Source organism: Pseudophryne corroboree, chromosome 9 (assembly GCF_028390025.1).
Source record: "Pseudophryne corroboree isolate aPseCor3 chromosome 9, aPseCor3.hap2, whole genome shotgun sequence".
In the NCBI taxonomy this organism is placed as follows: Eukaryota; Metazoa; Chordata; class Amphibia; order Anura; family Myobatrachidae; genus Pseudophryne; species Pseudophryne corroboree.
The window spans coordinates 174,347,280-174,374,272 of NC_086452.1; the positions used below are offsets into that span (position 1 = coordinate 174,347,280).

At 46.2% G+C, this 26,993-nt stretch overlaps 1 protein-coding gene across 3 annotated transcripts in view; it reads right to left on the bottom strand.

The window, feature by feature from the left end:
- SH3GLB1 (SH3 domain containing GRB2 like, endophilin B1) overlaps positions 1 to 26,993 on the bottom strand; it is a 168,715-nt gene that overhangs the window by 137,175 nt on the left and 4,547 nt on the right. For all 3 annotated transcript variants that reach the window (XM_063939959.1, XM_063939960.1, XM_063939961.1), the window contains exon 2: positions 4,418 to 4,559. In XM_063939959.1, the coding sequence (XP_063796029.1) occupies positions 4,418 to 4,559 (142 nt within the window). The remainder of the gene's footprint in view (positions 1 to 4,417; positions 4,560 to 26,993) is intronic.

Sequence of the window (26,993 nt, forward strand, 5' to 3'; positions counted from 1 at the left end):
CTGACTCCCTCTGGAGCTAATGGTGTCCAGTAGCCTAAGAAGCAGAGCCTAACATTTAAGTCGGTCTGCTTCTCTCTCCTCTGTCCCACGATGCAGGGAGCCTGTTGCCAGCAGGTCTCCCTGAAAATAAAAAACCTAACAAAATACTTTTCTCCAGGAAACTCAGGAGAGCTCCCTGTAATGCACCCAGTCTCCTCTGGGCACAGAATCAAACTGAGGTCTGGAGGAGGGGCACAGAGGGAGGAGCCAGTGCACACCCATACCTAAAGTTATTTTTTAGTGCCCATGTCTCCTGTGGAGCCCGTCTATTCCCCATGGTACTTACGGAGTCCCCAGCATCCTCTAGGACGTAAGAGAAACCTAGTATTCCTAGGTCAGCTTGCACGTCAATTAATTGGCATGAATGTTTTCCAATATTTGTTATTCCTCACAAAACAGAAATATCTTTCTCAATTGAAATATGTTTCGCTCCAATGTCTTTCCAAGATATTATACTTATATCCCAGGGGAGTCTGGCTAATGAAACAGAGGAAGGAAAAGGGGATTTGGTCACAGGAAGGCAGCCATTATCAGATAAACACACTGCCTATTGCTTCAAAACTCTGTTTAAAAAGAAGTCTGGGGTGTTCCAAAAAGACAAAAGAAGAAAATGCCAGGAAGTCAACAGCAAAATATAATAAATTAGCAGCTGTCATGATATAATGAAAATTTGAACCTATCAGGAGCTATCCAAGAACATGTGTGTATGTAGAATGCAATGATAATTATGGGAGATTCATTAAGCTATGATGAGCTTCCTCTAATTGTACAGCTCCCGTGGTATTCTATGTATGTTCCCTTTAGTAGAACCTGTCTGGAAATGTACAATTATACAAGTCCTACTAAGGAAAAATTCTAATAAACAACAATGACTGACAATATAAACAGATGGCTGAAACACTCAAAGAAGCCAGGAAGAGAAACAGCTAAATGATGTGTATTATATAAAACACTGCTTTCATTAGATACCGGATATTTGCAAACACCATACATATTATCAAATTTTGGGGTCGATTCAATTAAATGCAATGTGAATAGTGCCGGGAATAAGCTCCTGGAGCTATTCAATTCCAGGATTTTTCCAGATAACCTGTTACCTGGACGAGGGTCAGCGACGGGACCTGGGAGTCAGCGGCGGTGAGGGAATGGCTGCAAAGCCACTCCCCCACTTGTCTGTGACTGGCTGCGGACTCCAGTGACGTCATGACACCAGCCGCATCATGAGGTCTCTACAGGACGGAAATATTCCGGTTTTCGGAATATTTCAGTTAATCCAGATAACGGATTTTCGACCTGTACTCGCATCTTAAACCAGGTGTTTAGTTGCGAGAACCGGCATTCTCCAATTTGAGTGCCCCGCAGCGATGCTGTTTTCGCTGCGCTAGAAAACAGTATTGTGGCACTAGTTTTGCCGTATTTCTGCTCGCACCTCAGGATGGGTGCGATCAGGAATCCTGTAGTCGGATTTAACAGCGTGCTGAATTGAATAGCTCCGGAACCTTCTTCCCGGCACTATTAGCGCACTGAACTGAATCGACCCCATAGGGTCAATACATTTACCCATGAATACATAGTGAATGCAAGTTAGTGCAGCAACAACTGCACTTTACAGCATTCTGAACTTGCACAAAACTGCTCACAGCCACAAGGGGCTGTAAGAAGTTTTGTATGAATTTGGGTGGAGATCAGACTGCAAGATGTGGTGCTGTTACTGGAGCTTTAATGCCAAGGCAACTTGCACCCTTCACAGGTAATTGGATTGACCCCACAGAGCAAGAACAGCTGCATGTTTCTAAACAGGTCACCAAACTTCAGCCAAAAAAAAAAAAAAAAGGATGTCCACAATTTATATGCAGGTAAGTTTGGTCAAGTAAAAGAACTTAACAGCACAAAATGTAGTAACCAAGCTTATGTTCAACTGAGCTGTTCAGTCACCAGTGCATATGTTGGAAGCTACATTACTGTGAATTGTAAAACGTGGTTGTCAACAATACTGTGGATTGGTACATTTCTTGGAAGTTGAATTTAGCTTTGTGCATGTGCACCAGACAGGTAGTACAGGTTGAGTATCCCTTATCCAACATGCTTGGGACCAGAGGTATTTTGGATATGGGATTTTTCCGTATTTTGGAATAATTGCATACCATAATGGGATATCATGGTGATGGGACCTAAATCTAAGCACAGAATGCATTTATGTTTCATATACACCTTATACACACAGCCTGAAGGTCATTTTAGCCAATATTTGTTATAACTTTGTGCATTAAACAAAGTTTGTGTACATTGAGCCATTAAAAAAACAAAGGTTTCACTATCTCACTCTCACTCAAAAAAGTCCGTATTTCGGAATATTTGGATATGGGATACTCAACCTGTGTGTTACATACAAAAAGTTTACAGAATGATTTTTTTAATGGTATTTTCAGTTTATCTAGATGGAAAAGTGAGCAAAATCATGTCCCACTATATTAGAGATGATAGATGGACGCTGCTGGAGTCGCGGCTACGATAATATGCAAATGCTAGCATCAGCCTCGAGTACGAGCGTGTGTCTGAATGTTCTAGGACTGAGAAGGCAACATTCTGCATCTGTGCATGCTGCAATACAGCAGGTGATTCTATAGGATTGGGTATGTTATGCTGGTTGCCGGGCTTCCGGCGGTCACCATACAGACACCGGGATCCCAGCAGCAGAATGCCGGCAGGATGGGGTGAGCGCAACAAAGCCCATTGAGGGCTATTTTTGGGATTGTATTTCAGTGGAAAGGAACAAAATTTGAGTTATCTATCTTATCTACTTTTGTTTATTAGAGCACTTTGAAATTGCTTGTTTTTCCATTTTTCACCTAAATTGACCTCATATCTCTTGTGGGGGACCTGATGAAAAATTCAAATTCACAGCATACACAGTACTTTATGAGGGGTAACTGTAAAAAAAAAAAAATTGGAGTTTAATATTTCATTTTTTTAAATGTATTATATTGTGATGCCCTGGAGCAGCCCACTCAAAGTAATGCAGGGGGACTCACGCCTCAAAACTCACCCACCAGCAGATTATTATATAAACTTTTAGGTCTTACCTTAATTGTGCCTTATTCAAAATGTGCAGTCAGATAATGCTAAAAATCATTTTAAGTAGGGAATGTAGCATTATTTGACTGCACAGTTTGAACAAGGCACAAATATGTAACAATTTTCACACATTTATGTTTCAGCCCTGTAACGCCCATAACACATGCAGCAGCTGCTCTCTCTCTCACACACTTCACTTTCCTCACCAGTGTGATTCACGCCTTGGGGTGGTTTTGGTTGGGCTATTTTTGGAGATGTCCCACGCCCTTGACAATTTTGGCCCAGATTATGATAAAAACCTTAAATTGCTAAATTAATGGCAATTCCAATTAGTAATGTTTGAATAACGCACCTGCACACTCTTTGTGTGGCACTACAGGTTTCAGCAATGTAGCACCTCTCATAACTTGCAGTTAGAGTTATGGACTGCAGTATATATACATACAGTATACACACACACACACACACACACACTCACACACACATATACACACAGATTACCCGGAGTCAGTATGTAAACCCGGCAGTTGGGATCCCGGCCATTAGTATACTGACAGCAGGATCCCAACCACGGGTATGTCGGCAGCGGAGCGGACACCCATAGAGGGAGGAAAGCCTGTGGCGCCGGGATTCCGGCGTTGGTATTTCCCCGCTAGTCGGGATTCCAGCGTCGGCACTTTGACGTCCGGGATCCCAACTAGCGGTATGGTGACAACTTCCCGATTACACAGATACATGGATAGAATGTCTGCTCAAAAAACAAAAACAGCATGCTGCAGGCAAATTCAGGGACTAAGCGTGAGTTGTTCCCATTATATTCCAGAGCAGCGGACAAAATTTATTACAGCTGATTAAAGGCAGCATCCAGCAGTATAATGCAGGCCGTGGGCTGACTCTTACACAGATTCCCTGTGCAGCATGCAGTGTAATACTATACTCTTCCTGCTCTCCCCTGGATACACAGAGACCAAAAAAAGTCAAAATTACCACTTTCTACACCATGGGTCTTCAACCTTCGGCCCTCCAGCTGCTGTGGAACTACACCTCTCTGCATGCCTTACCTCAGTTTTAGCATGCCCTAATAGCAAACTGTGGCAGGGCATGCTAGGATGTGTAGTTCCACAGCAGCTGGAGGGCCACAGGTTGAAGACCCATGTTCTACACCAACATAGTGCATGAAGAACTAAATAAGTCACTGAAACAGACTTGTGACATGTTGTCTTTAAAATCCACTTAGGCATTTAAAGAATTTTTAGTGTAATCTCATTAGGTTTAGCTTCAATTTGACTAGGGAAGACCTTACTTGGATTTGGCTGTAATAGCACTTCTGTCTGCTTCATAATTTTCTCAGTCCAGAGTTTGGTGCTTTCAGCTTTGGCGAGAAGGTTCTCAAGGTGAGCATCCAGCTCCGTCTTCTCTGCTTGACCAAACTTCTCTTCTGTGAACTGTTGAGGTGTAGACGTAAGACTGTGAGCTTGTGCCAACATATGTATAACACCACTAATAAAAGCACTTTTATAAAAACAACAGGAGTTTCTTTTACAGGCATAGACGGTTTTAAAAATATGATTCAGCTTGTGATGTATGTACATATAGAGCAGTGTAATTACATGGAAAACGGTTTACAAGAATGTATATAAACATCATAGAATAAAAAAGGCAACACCAATACATGGTTGATTTTAGCCATAAAAAACAAAACAAGTTAGGTTATCTTATAAGTCACATTTAAATGGTCTAGAACAGAGTTTCCCCAAACTCCAAAACAGTCCAGGTTTTAAGGATATTCATGCTTGAGTCCAGATGGTTAATTAAAATTGACTGAGGTACTGTACTAATTAAGTCACCTGTGCTCAAGCATGGATATCCTTAACATCTAGACTGTAAAGGCGGAGTTTAGGAAACTGATCTAGAAAGTACAGTATCTGAGCACTATGGTGGATACATTAGCCGCGGTAATTATTCGCACGGTCACTATCAGGCTAACCAATTATAGGACTGTTTTCTCCACGCAAAAAGTTACCTTTTCCGCAACTAAATACATAGGGTCCGCAGACTAAAATAAAAGCTGCAGACTATGTTTGCGCATCAGTAATTGCGGAAAAAATGCTTATCGGGGATTTGGTTTCACCTGCTATAAAATCACAGAAAAAGTGCCCACATCAGGGCTAATAGAATAGCCCCGCGTAAGTCAATTAGCAGTGGTAAATTACCATTACAGCAGCGAATTGGATACCGCCCTAACTGCTTAAAAGAGCATGAAAGTTCTAAAAAATAAGGAGTCACAACACTGTCCAGTCATTCAACTGCCAGTCCAGCTGCACGACCGGGACCGACATATCAAGCAGCTGATCGGTAAGTGCATACACTTACCTTAAACATATGCTCGGTCGGCGCGATAGTGGGACCACGACATATTTGTCATGTGTGTACCCAGCCTCAGAAACGATCTTGTCAAAAGTGTTTAGGAATATCACAGCACCCAGATGTTACAGAAGTACAGATGATGAACCCTTTTAGAGCTGACAGAACCTCTGCATACACAATTCTGGCACACAAGTTGCCAGGGGGTAAAACCAGCCCCTCTGTCTCGTGAAAACAATTAAGACTAGTTCACAAATCCTGTATTTAAAATTAGCATCAAGAATTATGCTCTTCAGAATCAATTATAACTTCAATGTCAAAGGAACCTGTCAACTGACTTCATGCTTGGACAATGACTAGGGATGACGACACGCCCCAACACCCGTGGTATACACCACACTGAACCAATCTATTTGGATTAAACAGCAATATAATTATCAAACTATGCTTTCTCTGTTCTACAGGGAATTCTAAAACTGCAAACTGCGCTTTTCTCAAAATTACCGGCTGTCTAGTTCTAACTAAGTCTACTGACACACAAAAGTCCCCTGTTGTGCATTTCAAAGAAAGTGCTTTTAAGTTAACATTAGGCCTTTGCTGATCACAGGATACAGTCATTGCCATATAACGTCTGGTCCGTATATACAAAAAAATAAGAATTTACTTACCGATAATTCTATTTCTCGTAGTCCGTAGTGGATGCTGGGGTCTCCGTCAGGACCATGGGGAATAGCGGCTCCGCAGGAGACAGGGCACAAAAAATAAGCTTTTAGGATCACATGGTGTGTACTGGCTCCTCCCCCTATGACCCTCCTCCAAGCCTCAGTTAGGTACTGTGCCCGGACGAGCGTACACAATAAGGAAGGATATTGAACCCCGGGTAAGACTCATACCAGCCACACCAATCACACCGTATAACTTGTGATCTGAACCCAGTTAACAGTATGACAAACGTAGGAGCCTCTGAACAGACGGCTCACAACAAATAACAACCCGATTTTTTTTGTAACAATAACTATGTACAAGTATTGCAGACAATCCGCACTTGGGATGGGCGCCCAGCATCCACTACGGACTACGAGAAATAGAATTATCGGTAAGTAAATTCTTATTTTCTCTAACGTCCTAAGTGGATGCTGGGGACTCCGTCAGGACCATGGGGATTATACCAAAGCTCCCAAACGGGCGGGAGAGTGCGGATGACTCTGCAGCACCGAATGAGAGAACTCAAGGTCCTCCTCAGCCAGGGTATCAAATTTGTAGAATTTTGCAAACGTGTTTGCCCCTGACCAAGTAGCAGCTCGGCAGAGTTGTAATGCCGAGACTCCCCGGGCAGCCGCCCAGGATGAGCCCACTTTCTTTGTGGAATGGGCCTTGACAGATTTAGGTTGTGGCAAGCCTGCCACAGAATGTGCAAGTTGAATTGTGCTACAAATCCAACGAGCAATCGTCTGCTTAGAAGCAGGAGCACCCATCTTGTTGGGTGCATACAATATAAGCAGTGAGTCAGACTTTCTGACTCCAGCCGTTCTTGAAATATATATTTTCAATGCCCGGACCACGTCCAACAACTTGGAATCCTCCAACTCGTTAGTAGCCGCAGGCACCACAATAGGCTGGTTCAGGTGAAACGCTGACACCACCTTAGGCAGAAAATGAGGACGCGTCCGCAGTTCTGCCCTGTCCGTATGGAAAATCAGATATGGGCTCTTATATGATAAAGCCGCCAATTCTGATACTCTCCTGGCTGAAGCCAGGGCCAGTAGCATGGTTACTTTCCATATAAGATACTTCATCTCCACCGATTTGAGCGGCTCAAACCAATGGGATTTTAGAAAATCCAAGACTACATTAAGATCCCACGGTGCCACTGGGGGCACAACCGGGGGCTGTATATGCAGTACTCCTTTTACAAAAGTCTGGACTTCAGGAACTGAAGCCAATTCTTTCTGGAAGAAAATCGACAGGGCCGAAATTTGAACCTTAATGGACCCCAATTTGAGGCCCATAGACAATCCTGTTTGCAGGAAATGTAGGAATCGACCCAGTTGAAATTCCTCCGTGGGGGCCTTCCTGGCCTCACACCACGCAACATATTTCCTCCAAATGCGGTGATAATGTTGTGCAGTCACCTCCTTCCTGGCCTTTACCAGTGTAGGAATGACCTCTTCCGGAATGCCTTTTTCCTTTAGAATTCGGCGTTCAACCGCCATGCCGTCAAACGCAGCCGCGGTAAGTCTTGGAATAGACACGGTCCCTGCTGAAGCAGGTCCCGTCTTAGAGGTAGAGGCCACGGATCCTCCGTGAGCATCTCTTGAAGTTCCGGGTACCAAGTTCTTCTTGGCCAATCCGGAGCCACTAGTATCGTTCTTACTCCCATTTGCCGTATAATTCTCAGTACTTTTGGTATGAGAGGCAGAGGAGGGAACACATACACTGACTGGAACACCCACGGTGTTACCAGAGCGTCCACAGCTATTGCCTGAGGATCTCTTGACCTGGCGCAATACCTGTCCAGTTTTTTGTTGAGGCGGGACGCCATCATATCCACCATTGGTTTTTCCCAACGGTTCACAATCATGTGGAAGACTTCTGGATGAAGTCCCCACTCTCCCGGGTGTAGATCGTGTCTGCTGAGGAAGTCTGCTTCCCAGTTGTCCACTCCCGGAATGAATACTGCTGACAGTGCTATCACATGATCTTCCGCCCAGCGAAGAATCCTTGCAGCTTCTGCCATTGCTGTCCTGCTTCTTGTGCCGCCCTGTCTGTTTACGTGGGCGACTGCCGTGATGTTGTCCGACTGGATCAACACCGGCTGACCCTGAAGCAGGGGTTTTGCCAGACTTAGAGCATTGTAAATCGCTCTTAGCTCCAGTATATTTATGTGAAGAGACATCTCCAGGCTTGACCATACTCCCTGGAAGTTTCTTCCTTGTGTGACCGCTCCCCAGCCTCTCAGACTGGCATCCGTGGTCACCAGGACCCAGTCCTGTATGCCGAATCTGCGGCCCTCTAACAGATGAGCACTCTGCAACCACCACAGAAGAGACACCCTTGTCCGTGGCGATAAGGTTATCCGCTGATGCATCTGCAGATGCGATCCGGACCATTTGTCCAGCAGATCCCACTGAAAAGTTCGTGCGTGGAATTTGCCGAATGGAATCGCTTCGTAAGAAGCCACCATCTTTCCCAGGACTCTTGTGCATTGATGCACAGACACTGTCCCTGGTTTTAGGAGGTTCCTGACAAGTTCGGATAACTCCCTGGCTTTCTCCTCCGGAAGAAACACCTTTTTCTGAACCGTGTCCAGAATCATTCCCAGGAACAGCAGACGTGTCGTCGGGGTCAACTGAGATTTTGGAAAATTCAGAATCCACCCGTGTTGTTGCAGCACTAGTTGGGTTAGTGCTACTCCGTCTTCCAGCTGTTCTCTGGATCTTGCCCTTATCAGGAGATCGTCCAAGTAAGGGATAATTATTACGCCTCTTCTTCGTAGAAGGATCATCATTTCGGCCATTACCTTGGTAAAGACCCGAGGTGCCGTGGACAATCCAAACGGCAGCGTCTGAAACTGATAATGACAGTTTTGCACCACGAACCTGAGGTACCCTTGATGTGAAGGGCAAATTGGGACATGCAGGTAAGCGTCTTTTATGTCCAGGGACACCATAAAGTCCCCTTCTTCCAGATTCGCTATCACTGCTCTGAGTGACTCCATCTTGAACTTGAATTTTTGTATGTACAGGTTTAAAGATTTGAGATTTAGAATAGGTCTTACCGAGCCGTCCGGCTTCGGTACCACAAATAGCGTGGAGTAATACCCCTTTCCCTGTTGTAGGAGGGGTACCTTGACTATCACCTGCTGAGCAAACAGCTTGTGAATGGCTTCCAATACCGTCGCCCTGTCCGAGGGAGACGTTGGCAAAGCAGAGTTTAGGAACCGGCGAGGGGGAGACTTCTCGAATTCCAACCTGTAACCCTGAGATACTACCTGTAGAATCCAAGGGTCCACCTGTGAGCAAGCCCACTGTGCGCTGAAATTCTTGAGTCGACCCCCCACCGTTCCTGAGTCCGCTTGTAAGGCCCCAGCGTCATGCTGAGGGCTTTGCAGAACCCTGGGAGGGCTTCTGTTCCTGGGCAGGGGCTGCTTGCAGCCCTCTCTTACCCCTTCCTCTGCCCCGAGGCAGATATGACTGTCCTTTTGTCCGCTTGTTCTTATAGGAACGAAAGGACTGCGGCTGAAAAGACGGTGTCTTTTTCTGTTGGGAGGGGGTCTGAGGTAAAAAAGTGGATTTTCCGGCAGTTGCCGTAGCCACCAGATCCGATAGACCGACGCCAAATAATTCCTCCCCTTTATACGGCAATACTTCCATATGTCGTTTGGAATCCGCATCACCTGACCACTGTCGCGTCCATAAACTCCTTCTGGCAGATATGGACATCGCATTTACTCTCGATGCCAGAGTGCAAATATCTCTCTGCGCATCTCGCATATAAAGGAAAGCATCCTTTAATTGCTCTATAGTCAATAAAATACTGTCCCTATCCAGGGTATCAATATTTTCAGTCAGGGAATCCAACCAGACGACCCCAGCACTGCACATCCAGGCTGAGGCGATGGCTGGTCGCAGTATAACACCAGTATGAGTGTATATACTTTTCAGGGTAGTTTCCAGCCTCCTATCAGCTGGATCCTTGAGGGCGGCCGTATCAGGAGACGGTAACGCCACTTGTTTTGATAAGCGTGTGAGCGCCTTATCCACCCTAGGGGGTGTTTCCCAGCGCGCCCTAACCTCTGGCGGGAAAGGGTATAATGCTAATAACTTTTTTGAAATTAGTATTTTTCTATCTGGGTTAACCCACGCTTCATCACATACATCATTTAATTCCTCTGATTCAGGAAAAACTACAGGTAGTTTTTTCACCCCCCACATAATACCCCTTTTTGTGGTACTTGTAGTATCAGAGATATGCAAAGCCTCCTTCATTGCCGTGATCATATAACGTGTGGCCCTACTTGAAAATACGTTTGTTTCATCACCGTCGACACTAGATTCAGTGTCTGTGTCTGGGTCTGTGTCGACCGACTGAGGTAAAGGGCGCTTTACAGCCCCTGACGGTGTCTGAGACGCCTGGGCAGGTACTAACTGGTTTGCCGGCCGTCTCATGTCGTCAACTGATTTTTGTAATGTGCTGACATTATCACGTAATTCCATAAACAAAGCCATCCATTCCGGTGTCGACTCCCTGGGGGGTGACATCACCATTATCGGCAATTGCTCTGCCTCCACGCCAACATCGTCCTCATACATGTCGACACACACGTACCGACACACAGCAGACACACAGGGAATGCTCTTATCGAAGACAGGACCCCACTAGCCCTTTGGGGAGACAGAGGGAGAGTTTGCCAGCACACACCCAAGCACTATAATATATATGGGAACAACCCTATATAAGTGTTGTTCCTTATAGCCACTAAAATATATAAAAATATCGCCAAAATATGCCCCCCCTCTCTGTTTTACCCTGTTTCTGTAGTGCAGTGCAGGGGAGAGTCCTGGGAGCCTTCCTCACAGCGGAGCTGAGCAGGAAAATGGCGCTGTGTGCTGAGGAGAATAAGCCCCGCCCCCTATTCCGGCGGGCTTTTCTCCCGGAGTTTTAGACATTTGGCATGGGTTAAATACATACATATAGCCTTAATGGCTATATGTGATGTATTCTTTTGCCATAAAAGGTATTATATATTGCTGCCCAGGGCGCCCCCAGCAGCGCCCTGCACCCTCCGTGACCGTCTGGTGTGAAGTGTGTGACAACAATGGCGCACAGCTGCAGTGCTGTGCGCTACCTTCATGAAGACTGAAGAGCCTTCTGCCGCCTGTTTCCGGACCTTCAATCTTCAGCATCTGTAAGGGGGGTCGGCGGCGCGGCTCCGGGACGAACCCCAGGGTGAGACCTGTGTTCCGACTCCCTCTGGAGCTAATGGTGTCCAGTAGCCTAAGAATCCAATCCATCCTGCACGCAGGTGAGTTGAAATTCTCTCCCCTAAGTCCCTCGATGCAGTGAGCCTGTTGCCAGCAGGACTCACTGAAAATAAAAAACCTAAAAAACTTTTTCTAAGCAGCTCTTTAGGAGAGCCACCTAGATTGCACCCTGCTCGGACGGGCACAAAAACCTAACTGAGGCTTGGAGGAGGGTCATAGGGGGAGGAGCCAGTACACACCATGTGATCCTAAAAGCTTATTTTTTGTGCCCTGTCTCCTGCGGAGCCGCTATTCCCCATGGTCCTGACGGAGTCCCCAGCATCCACTTAGGACGTTAGAGAAAACAGCTTATACCCAAATTGCAAAGCCTAATAAATTAAATACATTAAAATAGGTTTGGTTCCTATAAGTGCACAAAGCATCACAACTCTTCATTTCACTGCAGCAAAGCTGGACATTAACTATTCCATTACATGAGAGTTGCGAATGCTTAAACACACTTTGCATAACTATATTCAGTTAACATTATACGTCTTTCCCCTTGATGGCCCTGCGGCACGAAAGTTTATGCAGCGACAGCCATATTAGCTATGGGGCTCTGCTCCCGGCCACACGGATATAAAAGAAAGAGATAACCCCGCACCTCCCCCCACCCCAAAGAAAAAAACAAACACACAACAAAAACAAAGTGCTTCTGTCTATAGCAGATGTGTTCGAAATAATGTATAATTCAAGTGCTAGCTGGTCAAACGTAGGAATCTGTGGGATCTTTTAGAGAAGCTTGAGAAGGTGTGCATAAAATGACACCCAAAAGGTAAGACCCCAGTAGTCATTAATGCTCATTAGTTGCCTAGCTCCAGAGATCTGTCTGTATTCAAGCGCATGGCCGATAATCACAAGTTTGAACTAGAAGAATTAAAATCTGGTGGCTTACTTTGAGACCACTTACTGTATGTCATTTGCATCAGTTTCCATAGGTGCCTCGATGTGTTTTGGATTATAGATGGTAGAGGCAATTCAATTGAGTTTCGCCCGCTCTTGTGCCCAATCTCCCATCATTTTAAACTGAGCAATTCAATTGTTTGTATGTATTGCACATGATGTCGCAACAAAAAGTACTGGGCGCGCTTGCATTTGGGCACCCAAAAGTTACTTTTTGTGGATTTCTGATCTCCACCTCTGGAGGGTGTGAGCAGAAATCATGGGTGGTTACAGCACTCACGCCCAGTTAGAACAAATGAATTGCTCAGTTAAGCGCCAGGCACCCAACAAACAAGGTATCCCTTTGCAATACAGTACTCACAGGGTTGGCAGCACTCTAAAATAAATACAATTTTCACAATTGGTAATAAGATAACTACTTATAGTTCTGCAGGACAGTCACAAGAGGTAACAACTACAATAATAAAACAAAACCTAGCTATACCATTTGTAGACTTTGGGGTATATTCAATTGATGTCGAATTACTGAATTTGTCGAAAAACGGGGCTTTTTTGACCAAAAAAACCATGTCGAATTGGATTCGACTATTCAATACGGTACTTTTCGACAAAAAACCTGTCGTTTCAAGTTCAACTTTTTGCTATTCGACAATTTCATGTGTGTAATGTTAAAAATGCGGCTTTTCGACAAAAGTATATTCAATTGAAGAATGTCGATTCGACAACAGTGCTTTTCGACAGTCATTTCGTCAATTTCATTGCGTCTCCTTTTTCTGTCGTGAGCTGATAAGAAATCTTAAATACTTTTATTTTTTGGTGCTTTTTTTATTTCTAATAACATATCTATTTATAGTTGAAGGGATTATCTACTTGGTTTTTCTATTTATGACCCACAAGTATTATATAATCGATTTTTTTTAAAGAATATTTTTTCCTGTACTCGACTGAGGGAAATGTACCCATGATTCCAGTTACCCAGGATACAGTTCTCCAAAGCCACTCCTCTCTCCTCACTTCCGTTTTTGAGACTTTAGGGAGACGAGCAGCCATTACAGTCAGCTCTCTTGTGGAATCATTTTTTAGGACAATCCCTGTGTTTTCCAACATATATATATTTTTTATATCGTATATATGTTTCCAAATGGCGGGAAGTCGAATCCAGGACGCCCACTATTCAACGATTGGTCCGTTTTTCGACAGAGGCCGTGTCGAATCCGTTTTTAATGGAATATGTCGAATTCAGTGTGACGGTAGAGGGTTTCGGCTGTCAAATAATGTCGAATCCAAAAACTGACGAAACCATGGCCAAAATTTACTAATATTCGTGTTTTAGCCGTTTTTAAGGGTGTTTGAACTCGAATGGTATCGGGTGCATTTTACTGCAACTTTTTGAATCCTGATACGGTCAGTTACTAAGCTGCCGAGTTTTCCACATTCGTTTTTTCCGATGTCGATGTGATTCGTAATGTCAGGCAGTGTTCTACGGGAGTGATGAGTAAAACACTGCCTGACAAAACACAAGGAATCCCGGCCGGATCTGTGAGATCCGTGCAGGGCTTCATTGTGCACCTTTCTAAAAAAAATGAAAGTGTTAAAAATCAAGAAAAAAATTGCGTGGGGTCCCCACTCCTAAGCACAACCAGCCTCGGGCTCTTTCAGCCGGTCCTGGTTGCAAAAATATGGGGGAAAAATTGACAGGGGTTCCCCCATATTTTAACAACCAGCACCGGTTTCTGCGCCTGGTCCTGGGGCCAAAAATACGGGGGACAAAAAGCGTAGGGGTCCCCCGTATTTTTGGAACCAGCACCGGGCTCCACTAGTCAGAGAGATAATGCCACAGCCGGGGGACACTTTTATATAGGTCCCTGCGGCCCTGGCATGAAATCACTAACTAGTCACCCCTGGCCGGGGTACCCTGGAGGAGTGGGAACCCCTTAAATCAAGGGGTCCCCCCCTCCAGCCACCCAAGGGCCAGGGGTGAAGCCCGAGGCTGTCCCCCCCCATTCAAGGGCTGCGGATGGGGGGCTGATAGCCTTGTGAAAAAAAATAGAATATTGTTTTATGTAGCAGTATTACAAGTCCCAGTAAGCCTCCCCCGCAAGCTGGTACTTGGAGAACCACAAGTACCAGCATACGGTGGAAAAACGGTCCCGCTAGTACCTGTAGTACGACTACAAAAAAAATACCCAAATAAAAACAGAACTCGCACACCTTGAAAGTACAACTTTATTACATACATGCACACCTACATTCACACATACTTACCTATGTTCACACGAGGGTCGGTCCACTTCTCCAAGTAGAATCCATGGGTTACCTGAAATTAAAATTATACTCGCAAAAATCCAGTGTAGATCGGTCCTCTTCTGAGCTTGTAATCCACGTACTTGGCAAAAAAACAAAACGGAAACCCGACCACGCACTGAAAGGGGTCCCATGTTTACACATGGGACCCCTTTCCCCGACTGCCAGGACCCCCCATGACTCCTGTCAAAGAGGGTCCCTTCAGCCAATCAGCGAGCGCCACGTCGTGGCACTCTCCTGATTGGCTGTGTGCTCCTGTAGTGTCAGTGAGGCTGCACACGGCAGAGATACAATGTTGCGCCTATGCGCTCCATTGTATCCAATGGTGGGAACTTTGCGGTCAGCGGTGAGGTTACTTTCGGTCAACCGCTGACCGCAAAGTTCCCACCATTGGATACAATGGAGCGCATATGCGCAACATTGTATCTCTGCCGTGCGCAGCCTGACTGACAGCTCAGGAGCACACAGCCAATCAGGAGAGTGCCACGACGTGGCGCTCCCTGATTGGCTGAAGGGACTCTCTGTGACAGGAGTCACGGGGGGTCCCGGCAGTCCGGGAAAGGGGTCCCATGTGTAAACATGGGACCCCTTTCAGTGCGTGGTTCAGGTTTTTCGGTTAGTTTTTTTGCCAAGTACGTGGATTACAAGCTCAGAAGAGGACAGCTCTACACTGGATTTTTGCAAGTACAGGTTGAGTATCCCATATCCAAATATCCGAAATACGGAATATTCCGAAATACGGACTTTTTGGAGGAAGAGTAAGATAGTGAAACTTTTGTTTTTTGATGGCTCAATGTACACAAACCTTGTTTAATACACAAAGTTATTAATAATATTGTATTAAATGACCTTCAGGCTGTGTGTATAAGGTGTAAATGAAACATAAATGAATTGTGTGAATGTATACACACTTCGTTTAATGCACAAAGTTATTAAAAATATTGGCTAAAATGACATTCAGACTGTGTGTATAAGGTGTTTATGTAACATAAATGTATTCTGTGCTTAGATTTAGGTCCCATCACCATGATATCTCATTATGGTATGCAATTATTCCAAAATACGGAAAAATCCCATATCCAAAATACCTCTGGTCCCAAGCATTTTGGATAAGGGATACTCAACCTGTATAATTTTAATTTCAGGTAACCCATGGATTCTACTTGGAGAAGTGGACCGACCCTCGTGTGAACATAGGTAAGTATGTGTGAATGTAGGTGTGCATGTATGTAATAAAGTTGTACTTTCAAGGTGTGTGAGTTCTGTTTTTTTCTCTATCGTCCTAAGTGGATGCTGGGGTTCCTGAAAGGACCATGGGGAATAGCGGCTCCGCAGGAGACAGGGCACAAAAGTAAAGCTTTTACAGGTCAGGTGGTGTGTACTGGCTCCTCCCCCTATGACCCTCCTCCAGACTCCAGTTAGATTTTTGTGCCCGGCCGAGAAGGGTGCAATTCTAGGTGGCTCTCATAAAGAGCTGCTTAGAGAGTTTAGCTTAGGTTTTTTATTTTACAGTGATTCCTGCTGGCAACAGGATCACTGCAACGAGGGACAGAGGGGAGAAGAAGTGAACTCACCTGCGTGCAGGATGGATTGGCTTCTTGGCTACTGGACATGAAGCTCCAGAGGGACGATCACAGGTACAGCCTGGATGGTCACCGGAGCCACGCCGCCGGCCCCCTCACAGATGCTGAAGCAAGAAGAGGTCCAGAATCGGCGGCTGAAGACTCCTGCAGTCTTCTTAAGGTAGCGCACAGCACTGCAGCTGTGCGCCATTTTCCTCTCAGCACACTTCACACGGCAGTCACTGAGGGTGCAGGGCGCTGGGGGGGGGGGGCGCCCTGGGAGGCAAATGAAAACCTTTAAAAAGGCTAAAAATACCTCACATATAGCCCCAGAGGCTATATGGAGATATTTACCCCTGCCTAAATGTACTAAATAGCGGGAGACGAGCCCGCCGGAAAAGGGGCGGGGCCTATCTCCTCAGCACACGGCGCCATTTTCTGTCACAGCTCCGCTGGTCAGGAAGGCTCCCAGGTCTCTCCCCTGCACTGCACTACAGAAACAGGGTATAACAGAGAGGGGGGGCAAAATAAATGGCAATATATTAATATAAAAGCAGCTATAAGGGAGCACTTAATCATAAGGCTATCCCTGTCATATATAGCGCTTTTTGGTGTGTGCTGGCAGACTCTCCCTCTGTCTCCCCAAAGGGCTAGTGGGTCCTGTCTTCGTATAGAGCATTCCCTGTGTGTCTGCTGTGTGTCGGTACGTGTGTGTCGACATGTATGAGGACGTTATTGGTGTGGAGGCGGAGCAATTGCCAAATATGAGGATGTCACCTTCTAGGGGGTCGACACCAGAATGGATGCCTTTATTTGTGGAATTACGGGATAGCGTCAACTCGCTTAAGCAGTCGTTTGCCGACATGAGGCGGCCGGACACTCAATTAGTGCCTGTCCAGGCGCCTCAAACACCGTCAGGGGCTGTAAAACGCCCCTTGCCTCAGTCGGTCGACACAGACCCAGACACAGGCACTGATTCCGGTGGTGAAGGTGACGAATCAACCGTATTTTCCAGTAGGGCCACACGTTATATGATTTTGGCAATAAAGGAGATGTTACATTTAGCTGATACTACAGGTACCACTAAACAGGGTATTATGTGGGGTGTGAAAAAACTACCAGTAGTTTTTACCGAATCAGAAGAATTAAATGACGTGTGTGATGAAGCGTGGGGTGCCCCGATAAAAAACTGCTAATTTCAAAGAAGTTATTGGCTTTATACCCTTTCCCGCCAGAGGTTAGGGAGCGCTGGGAAACACCTCCTAGGGTGGACAAAGCGCTAACACGCTCATCAAAACAAGTGGCGTTACCCTCTCCTGAGACGGCCGCACTTAAAGATCCATCAGATAGGAGGATGGAAAATATCCAAAAAGGTATATACACACATGCAGGTGTTATACTACGACCAGCTATTGCGACTGCCTGGATGTGCAGTGCTGGGGTAGTTTGGTCAGAGTCCCTGATCGAAAATATTGATACCCTGGACAGGGACAATATTTTACTGTCGTTAGAACAAATAAAGGATGCATTTCTTTATATGCGTGATGCACAGAGAGATATCTGCACACTGGCATCACGGGTAAGTGCTATGTCCATTTCGGCCAGAAGAGCTTTATGGACACGACAGTGGACAGGCGATGCGTAGAGGAGTTATTTGGGGTCGGTCTATCGGATTTGGTGGCCACGGCTACGGCCGGGAAATCCACCTTTCTACCTCAAGTCACTCCCCAACTGAAAAAGGCACCGACCTTTCAACGCAGCCCTTTCGTTCCTTTAAAAATAAGAGAGCAAAGGGCTATTCATATCTGCCACGAGGCAGAGGACGAGGGAAGAGACAGCAACAGGCAGCTCCTTCCCAGGAACAGAAGCCCTCCCCGGCTTCTACAAAAGCCTCAGCATGACGCTGGGGCTTCGCAAGCGGACTCGGGGGCGGTAGGCGGTCGTCTCAAGAATTACAGCGCGCAGTGGGCTCACTCGCAGGTAAATCCCTGGATCCTGCAGATAATATCTCAGGGGTGCAGGTTGAAATTAGAGACAGAGCCACCTCGCCGTTTCCTGAAGACTGCTTTACCAACGTCCCCCTCAGAAAGGGAGACGGTTTTGGAAGCCATTCACAAGCTGTATTCTCAGCAGGTGATAGTCAAGGTACCTCTTCTACAACAAGGGAAGGGGTATTATTCCACTCTTTTTGTGGTACCGAAGCCGGATGGCTCGGTAAGGCCTATTCTAAATCTGAAGTCCTTGAACCTGTACATAAAGAAGTCCAAGTTCAAGATGGAGTCACTCAGAGCAGTGATAGCGAACCTGGAAGAAGGGGACTTTATGGTATCCTTGGACATCAAGGATGCGTATCTCCACGTTCCAATTACCCCTCACACCAGGGGTACCTCAGGTTCGTTGTACAAAACTGTCACTATCAGTTTCAGACGCTGCCGTTTGGTTTGTCCACGGCACCTCGGGTCTTTACAAAGGTAATGGCCGAGATAATATTTCTTCTTCGAAGAAAAGGCGTATTAATTATCCCATACTTGGACGATCTCCTAATAAGGGCAAGGTCCAGAGAACAGCTAGAGATGGGTTTAGCACTATCTCAAGAGGTGCTAAAGCAGCACGGATGGATTCTGAATATTCCAAAATCCCAATTAATGCCGACAACTCGTCTGCTGTTCCTGGGGATGATTCTGGACACAGTTCAGAAAAAGGTTTTTCTTCCCGAAGAAAAAGCCAAGGAGTTATCTGACCTGGTCAGGAACCTCCTAAAACCAGGAAAGGTGTCTGTACATCAATGCACAAGAGTCCTGGGAAAAAATGGTAGCTTCTTACGAAGCAATCCCTTTCGGCAGATTCCATGCAAAGGGATCTGTTGGACAAATGGTCAGGGTCGCATCTTCAGATGCACCTGCGGATAACCCTGTCGCCGAGGACAAGGGTATCCCTTCTGTGGTGGTTGCAGGAGGCTCATCTATTGGAGGGCCGCAGATTCGGCATGCAGGATTGGATCCTGGTGACCACGGAGGCCAGCCTGAGAGGCTGGGGAGCAGTCACACAGGGAAGAAATTTCCAGGGAGTGTGGTCGAGCCTGAAAAAGTCTCTTCACATAAGCATTCTGGAACTAAGAGCAATCTACAATGCTCTAAGCCAGGCGGAACCTCTGCTTCAAGGAAGACCGGTGTTGATCCAGTCGGACAACATCACGGCAGTCGCCCATGTAAACAGACAGGGCGGCACAAGAAGCAGGAGGGCAATGGCAGAAGCTGCCAGGATCCTTCGCTGGGCGGAGAATCACGTGATAGCACTGTCAGCAGTATTCATCCCGGGCGTGGACAACTGGGAAGCAGACTTCCTCAGCAGACACGACCTTCACCCGGGAGAGTGGGGACTTCATCCAGAAGTTTTCCACATGCTATTAAACCGTTGGGTAAAACCAATGGTGGACATGATGGCGTCTCGCCTCAACAAAACACTGGACAGGTATTGCGCCAGGTCAAGAGATCCGCAGGCAATAGCTGTGGACGCGCTGGTAACACCTTGGGTGTACCAGTCGGTATATGTGTTTCCTCCTCTGCCTCTCATACCAAAGGTATTGAGGATTATACGGCAAAGAGGAGTAAGACTAGTGGCTCCGGATTGGCCAAGAAGGACTTGGTACCCGGAACTTCAAGAGATGGTCACGGACGATCCGTGGCCTCTACTTCTGAGAAGGGACCTGCTTCAGCAGGGTACTTGTCTTTTTCAAGAATTACCGCGGCTGCGTTTGACGGCATGGCGTTTGAATGCCAGATCCTAAAAGGAAAAGGCATTCCAGAAGAAGTCATTCCTACCTTGATAAAGGCAAGGAAGGAAGTCACCGCGAAGCATTATCGCCGTATTTGGCGAAAATATGTTGCGTGGTGCGAGCAGCGGAGTGCTCCGATGGAGGAATTTCAACTGGGTCGTTTTCCTACATTTCCTGCAATCAGGATTGTCTATGGGTCTCAAATTGGGATCTATTAAGGTTCAAATTTCGGCCCTATCAATATTCTTCCAAAAAGAATTGGCCTCAGTCCCTGAGGTCCAGATTTTTATCAAAGGAGTACTGCATATACAGCCTCCTGTGGTGCCTAAGGTGGCACCGTGGGATCTAAATGTAGTTTTAGATTTCCTCAAATCCAATTGGTTTGAACCACTAAAGAATGTGGATTTGAAATATCTCACATGGAAAGTGACTATGTTACTGGCCCTGGCTTCGGCCGGGAGAGTATCTGAACTGGCGGCTTTGTTTTATAAAAGCCCTTATTTAATTTTCCATTCGACATAGGGCAGAGCTGCGGACGCGTCCGCATTTTCTCCCTAAGGTGGTATCAGCGTTTCACCTGAACCAGCCTATTGTAGTGCCTGCGGCTACAGACGACTTGAAGGACTCCAAGTTGTTGGACGTTGTCAGAGCCTTAAAAATATACATTTAAAGGACGGCTGGAGTCAGAAAATCTGACTCGCTGTTTACACTGTATGCACCCAACAAGTTGGGTGCACCTGCTTCTAAGCAGTCGATTGCTCGTTGGATTTGTAACAAAATTCAACTTGTACATTCTGTGGCAGGCCTGCCACAGCCTAAATCTGTTAAGGCCCATTCCGCAAGGAAGGTGGGCTCATCTTGGGCGGCTGCCCGAGGGGTCTCGGCATTACAACTCTGCCGAGCAGCTACGTGGTCAGGGGAGAACACGTTTGTAAATTTTTACAAATTTGATACCCTGGCAAAGGAGGACCTGGAGTTCTCTCATTCGGTGCTGCAGAGTCATCCGCACTCTCCCGCCCGTTTGGGAGCTTTGGTATAATCCCCATGGTCCTTTCAGGAACCCCAGCATCCACTTAGGACGATAGAGAAAATAAGAATTTACTTACCGATAATTCTATTTCTCGGAGTCCGTAGTGGATGCTGGGCGCCCATCCCAAGTGCGGATTATCTGCAATACTTGTACATAGTTATTGTTAACTAATTCGGGTTATTGTTTAGGAAGCCATCTTTCAGAGGCTCCTCTGTTATCATACTGTTAACTGGGTTTAGATCACAAGTTGTACGGTGTGATTGGTGTGGCTGGTATGAGTCTTACCCGGGATTCAAAATCCTCCCTTATTGTGTACGCTCGTCCGGGCACAGTACCTAACTGGAGTCTGGAGGAGGGTCATAGGGGGAGGAGCCAGTACACACCACCTGACCTGTAAAAGCTTTACTTTTGTGCCCTGTCTCCTGCGGAGCCGCTATTCCCCATGGTCCTTTCAGGAACCCCAGCATCCACTACGGACTCCGAGAAATAGAATTATCGGTAAGTAAATTCTTATTATTTGGGTATTTTTTTTGTAGTAGTACTACAGGTACCAGCGGGCCCGTTTTTCCACCGCATGCTTGTGGTTCTCCAAGTACCAGCTTGCGGGGGGAGGCTTGCTGGGACTTGTAGTACTGCTACAAAAAACAATATTCTATTTTTTTCACAAGGCTATCAGCCCTCCATCCGCAGCCCTTGGATGGGGGGGGGGGGGGGGGGGGGGGGACAGCCTCGGGCTTCACCCCTGGCCCTTGGGTGGCTGGAGGGGGGGACCCCTTGATTTAAGGGGTTCCCACTCCTCCAGGGTACCCCGGCCAGGGGTGACTAGTTAGTGATTTAATGCCAGGGCCGCAGGGACCTATATAAAAGTGTCCCCCGGCTGTGGCATTATCTCTCTGACTAGTGGAGCCCGGTGCTGGTTCCAAAAATACGGGGGACCCCTACGCTTTTTGTCCCCCGTATTTTTGGCACCAGGACCAGGCGCAGAGCCCGGTGCTGGTTGTTAAAATATGGGGGAACCCCTGTCAATTTTTTCCCCATATTTTTGCAACCAGGACCGGCTCAAAGAGCCCGAGGCTGGTTATGCTTAGGAGGGGGGACCCCACACAAATTTTTTTCCCAGTTTTTACATTAAACAGACCCTTTCCCATAGATAACCATGCACGGATCAGTGAGATCTGTGCATGGTTATCCAAACTCGACTGGAAAAAGCAGGTCTATTTTTTTTGCTGCTTTTTTTAACGATTTGCAGAAAAATACACCCGCACTTGAGCACTCAGAGACTAACACCCAAATACGAATGAATAGTGAATACCCGTGTTGTAGGAAATAACAGCCGCGTTTGACCGATGGTCTATTCATTCGTATTTCTGAACTTTGTCATTCAAACCATTACGAATAGTTCAAACACTGCCGAGATTTGTGCTTAGTGAATTCCCGTGTTGGGACTTAGAAGAAAAAAAACACAAATCGGACAAACTCGATTTTTTGGTAAATTTTGGCCCATGTCGTAATTCGACTTCAATTGAATATACCCCTTTATAATGTAACACAATACACTGAAATTTGAAGTGCATGATTTGGTGCTGTCTAACTGCAGTCAGCCCCTCTATTCTGTGAACAATCCACATAACCATGGTAAGTGAAGAGCTATGCAAATCCACCTGCTTAATACACCTTTCTTGTATACCTACACCTTTATCTTAACATTCCAAAATTGTATTGCTTAGCAAAGTTTCCCCAGGCCACATCAAAACACAGAAATTAGTTGTTATGGCTACAAAGAAATAGACTTACTGGTTTTGAATTTTTGGCATTTGCTTTTAAAACCATTGCTGAAGGGATTTTACCAATCATAGCAACAGTATTAAATTCTGTCTAACATACAGCAGCAGATAAATGGTGACAGAGGCTGAAAATAAAGTGACAGGAAAAAGAGGACAACGCCATATACACACTGTTTCCACTGAGGTGTAAGATCATTTTAGAAGTAAGGACTTTTTCCAGGATCATAATCTACATGTTGACACCTTGTCAGTTCCTGATTTTATGCTACTTCTGTGCTAGCAGCACTCTTCACCCTTTGAGGGACAGTCAGGAAGACTCATGTACAGCCATGGCTCTAATGTGTTGTGTCAGTTAAAGAAAAAACAACATTTGGCGGTAAGACATATTGATAAAATTATTACAATTGGGAACAGCAGCAAGGAAATGTACTCAGTTCTTCAGTTATAAATCTGTAAGTCCTTCCAGCTATTACAGATGTGCAACCCCAGTTTACAGACACCAGGTACCCAAGCCAGAAGCACTTACAGAGCTGTCCGGACTGTGCCAGCAGAGCAAACAGCAAAATGACACTGGGTGATTACTGTTCAACACTTCTGCAAATTCTCTAAAGCCATGTCTAATTAGATAAATAAGTAAATAAATAATCATTGCAGCTGCACATTCCAATACCCAAAAGAGGCTCATGAGGGATATTAGCTCAGTTTGGCCAGTATAGACAATAGATAACCCAATTAAGATCACTTCAATAAATGGATCTTGAATGAGGGGTCAACTACACAGGTAGTAAAGTTCATACAAACAAACTCTACAGAATGTTAATTACGAACCTTGGACCATTTTTGCAATCAATAATCAAGTGCTCTACAACCATCGTGTATAGACTATTCACAAGAGGAGTCCACAAATGTAGTTTCAAAATCCATTATGTCTCTGAAAATAGATTGTTCATATATGAAAAAATCTATAGCAGTCAGTGAGCTAATCTCCAGCATGAGTTCTCATATGCTCTTCCCACATTATACAGCCCAAGATCAGTCAACAGACCTTGCTTCACCCCATCTTTAACACCTGATCTGAACATCTCAGTAAGAAAAATTGCACAATGTTTTTTTGTTGTTGTCTTCTGTGAAATTATGTAGTCATAGTGTGTGTGTGTGTGTGTGTGTGTGTGTGTGTGTGTGTGTGTGTGTACACATTTTTTTTTCAAACCAATACACTATTAGTGTTCAATCTAGCACCCTGCACCTTTCAAATCCTGTGCAGTTCCTCTTTCCTGCCTGTGGTGTCCCTCTCTGCTCTCGTGCTTCTCAGCACACACACGTCTGTATCATAGCACTGAGTAACAGATCAGAGTGTGCTGAGAAGCATCACAACAGAGAGCAACACTCCAGGCAGGAAAGAGGAACTGCACGGATTTTGAGAGGTGCAGGGTGCTAGAATGAACACTACACTATTAATACTTCTATAGGGCCCATACATCAGCAATAAAAAATAATAATAAATAAATAAGATTTTACTTACCGGTAAATCTATTTCTCGTAGTCCGTAGTGGATGCTGGGGACTCCGTAAGGACCATGTGGAATAGGCGGGCTCCGCAGGAGACAGGACACTTTAAGAAATTATTTGGATACTGGTGTGCTCTGGCTCCTCCCTCTATGTCCCTCCTCCAGACCTCAGTTAAAGAAACTGTGCCCGGAAGAGCTGACAGTACAAGGAAAGGATTTTGGAATCCAGGGCAAGACTCATACCAGCCACACCAATCACACCGTATAACTTGTGATAAACTTACCCAGTTAACAGTATGAACAACAATAGAGCATCAGATCAACCCGATGCAACTATAACATAACCCTTATGTAAGCAATAACTATATACAAGCATTGCAGAAGAAGTCCGCACTTGGGATGGGCGTCCAGCATCCACTACGGACTACGAGAAATAGATTTACCGGTAAGTAAAATCTTATTTTCTCTAACATCCTAGTGGATGCTGGGGACTCCGTAAGGACCATGGGGATTATACCAAAGCTCCCAAACGGGCGGGAGAGTGCGGATGACTCTGCAGCACCGAATGAGCAAACACAAGGTCCTCCTCAGCCAAGGTATCAAACTTGTAGAACTTTGCAAAAGTGTTTGAACCTGACCAAGTAGCCGCTCGGCAAAGCTGTAATGCCGAGACCCCTCGGGCAGCCGCCCAAGAAGAGCCCACCTTCTTTGTGGAATGGGCCTTTACCGATTTTGGCAGCGGCAATCCAGCCGCAGAATGAGCCTGCTGAATCGTGTAACAGATCCAGCGAGCAATAGTTTGCTTTGAAGCAGGAGCACCCAGCTTGTTGGGTGCATACAGGATAAACAGCGACTCAGTTTTCCTGACTCTAGCCGTTCTGGCTACATAAACCTTCAAAGCCCTGACCACATCTAGTAACTCGGAATCCTCCAAGTCACGAGTAGCCACAGGCACCACATTAGGTTGGTTCATATGAAAAGATGACACCACTTTTGGCAGAAATTGCGGACGGGACCGCAATTCTGCCCTGTCCATATGGAAAACCAGATAGGGGCTTTTATGTGACAAAGCCGCTAATTCTGACACACGCCTAGCTGAAGCCAAGGCTAATAGCATGACCACCTTCCACGTGAGATATTTTAACTCCACTGTTTTAAGTGGCTCAAACCAGTGCGACTTCAGGAAACTCAACACCACGTTAAGATCCCAAGGTGCCACTGGAGGCACAAAAGGGGGCTGAATATGCAGCACTCCCTTTACAAACATCTGAACTTCAGGAAGAGAGGCCAGTTCTTTTTGAAAGAAAATGTATAGGGCCGAAATCTGGACCTTAATGGAACCCAATTTTAGGCCCAAAGTCACTCCCGACTGTAGGAAGTGAAGGAAACGGCCCAGCTGGAATTCCTCCGTAGGGGCATTCCTGGCCTCACACCAAGAAACATATTTTCACCATATACGGTGATAATGTTTAGCCGTCACGTCCTTCCTAGCCTTAATCAGCGTAGGAATGACCTCATCCGGAATGCCTTTTTCTGCTAGGATCCGGCGTTCAAACGCAGCCGCGGTAAGTCTTGGAACAGACAGGGCCCCTGTTGCAACAAGTCCTGTCTTAGAGGCAGAGGCCATGGGTCCTCTGTGAGCATTTCTTGCAGCTCTGGATACCAAGTCCTTCTTGGCCAATCCGGAACAAGGAGTATTGTTCTCACTCTTCTTCTTATGATTCTCAGCACCTTGGGTATGAGAGGAAGAGGAGGAAATACATAGACCGACTGGAACACCCACGGTGTCACTAGTGCGTCTACAGCTATCGCCTGAGGGTCTCTTGACCTGGCGCAATACCTCTGTAGCTTTTTGTTGAGGCGGGATGCCATCATGTCTACTTGTGGCAGTTCCCACCGACTTGCAATCTGCGTGAAGACTTCTTGATGAATTCCCCACTCTCCCGGGTGGAGGTCGTGCCTGCTGAGGAAGTCTGCTTCCCAGTTGTCCACTCCCGGAATGAACACTGCTGCCAGTGCACTTACGTGAGTCTCCGCCCAGCGAAGAATTCTGGTGGCTTCCGCCATCCTGCTCCTTGTGCCGCCTTGGCGGTTTACATGAGCCACTGCGGTGATGTTGTCTGACTGAATCAGCACCGGTCGGTCGCGAAGCAGGGTCTCCGCTTGACGTAGGGCGTTGTATATTGCCCTTAGTTCCAGGATGTTGATGTGAAGACAAGTCTCCTGACTTGACCACAGACCTTGGAAAATTTCTTCCCTGTGTGACTGCTCCCCACCCTCGGAGGCTTGCGTCCGTGGTCACCAGGACCCAGTCCTGAATGCCGAATCTGCGGCCCTCGTGAAGGTGAGCACTCTGCAGCCACCACAGGAGAGACGCCCTGGGGGATAGGGTGATCAGCCGATGCATCTGTAGATGTGATCCGGACCACTTGTCCAACAGATCCCATTGAAAGGTCCTCGCATGGAACCTGCCGAAGGGAATGGCCTCGTATGATGCCACCATCTTTCCCAGGACTCGCGTGCAGTGATGCACCGACACCTGTTTTGGTTTTAATAGGTCTCTGACCAATGTCATGAGCTCCTGAGCCTTCTCCATCGGGAGATAAACCCTCTTCTGGTCTGTGTCC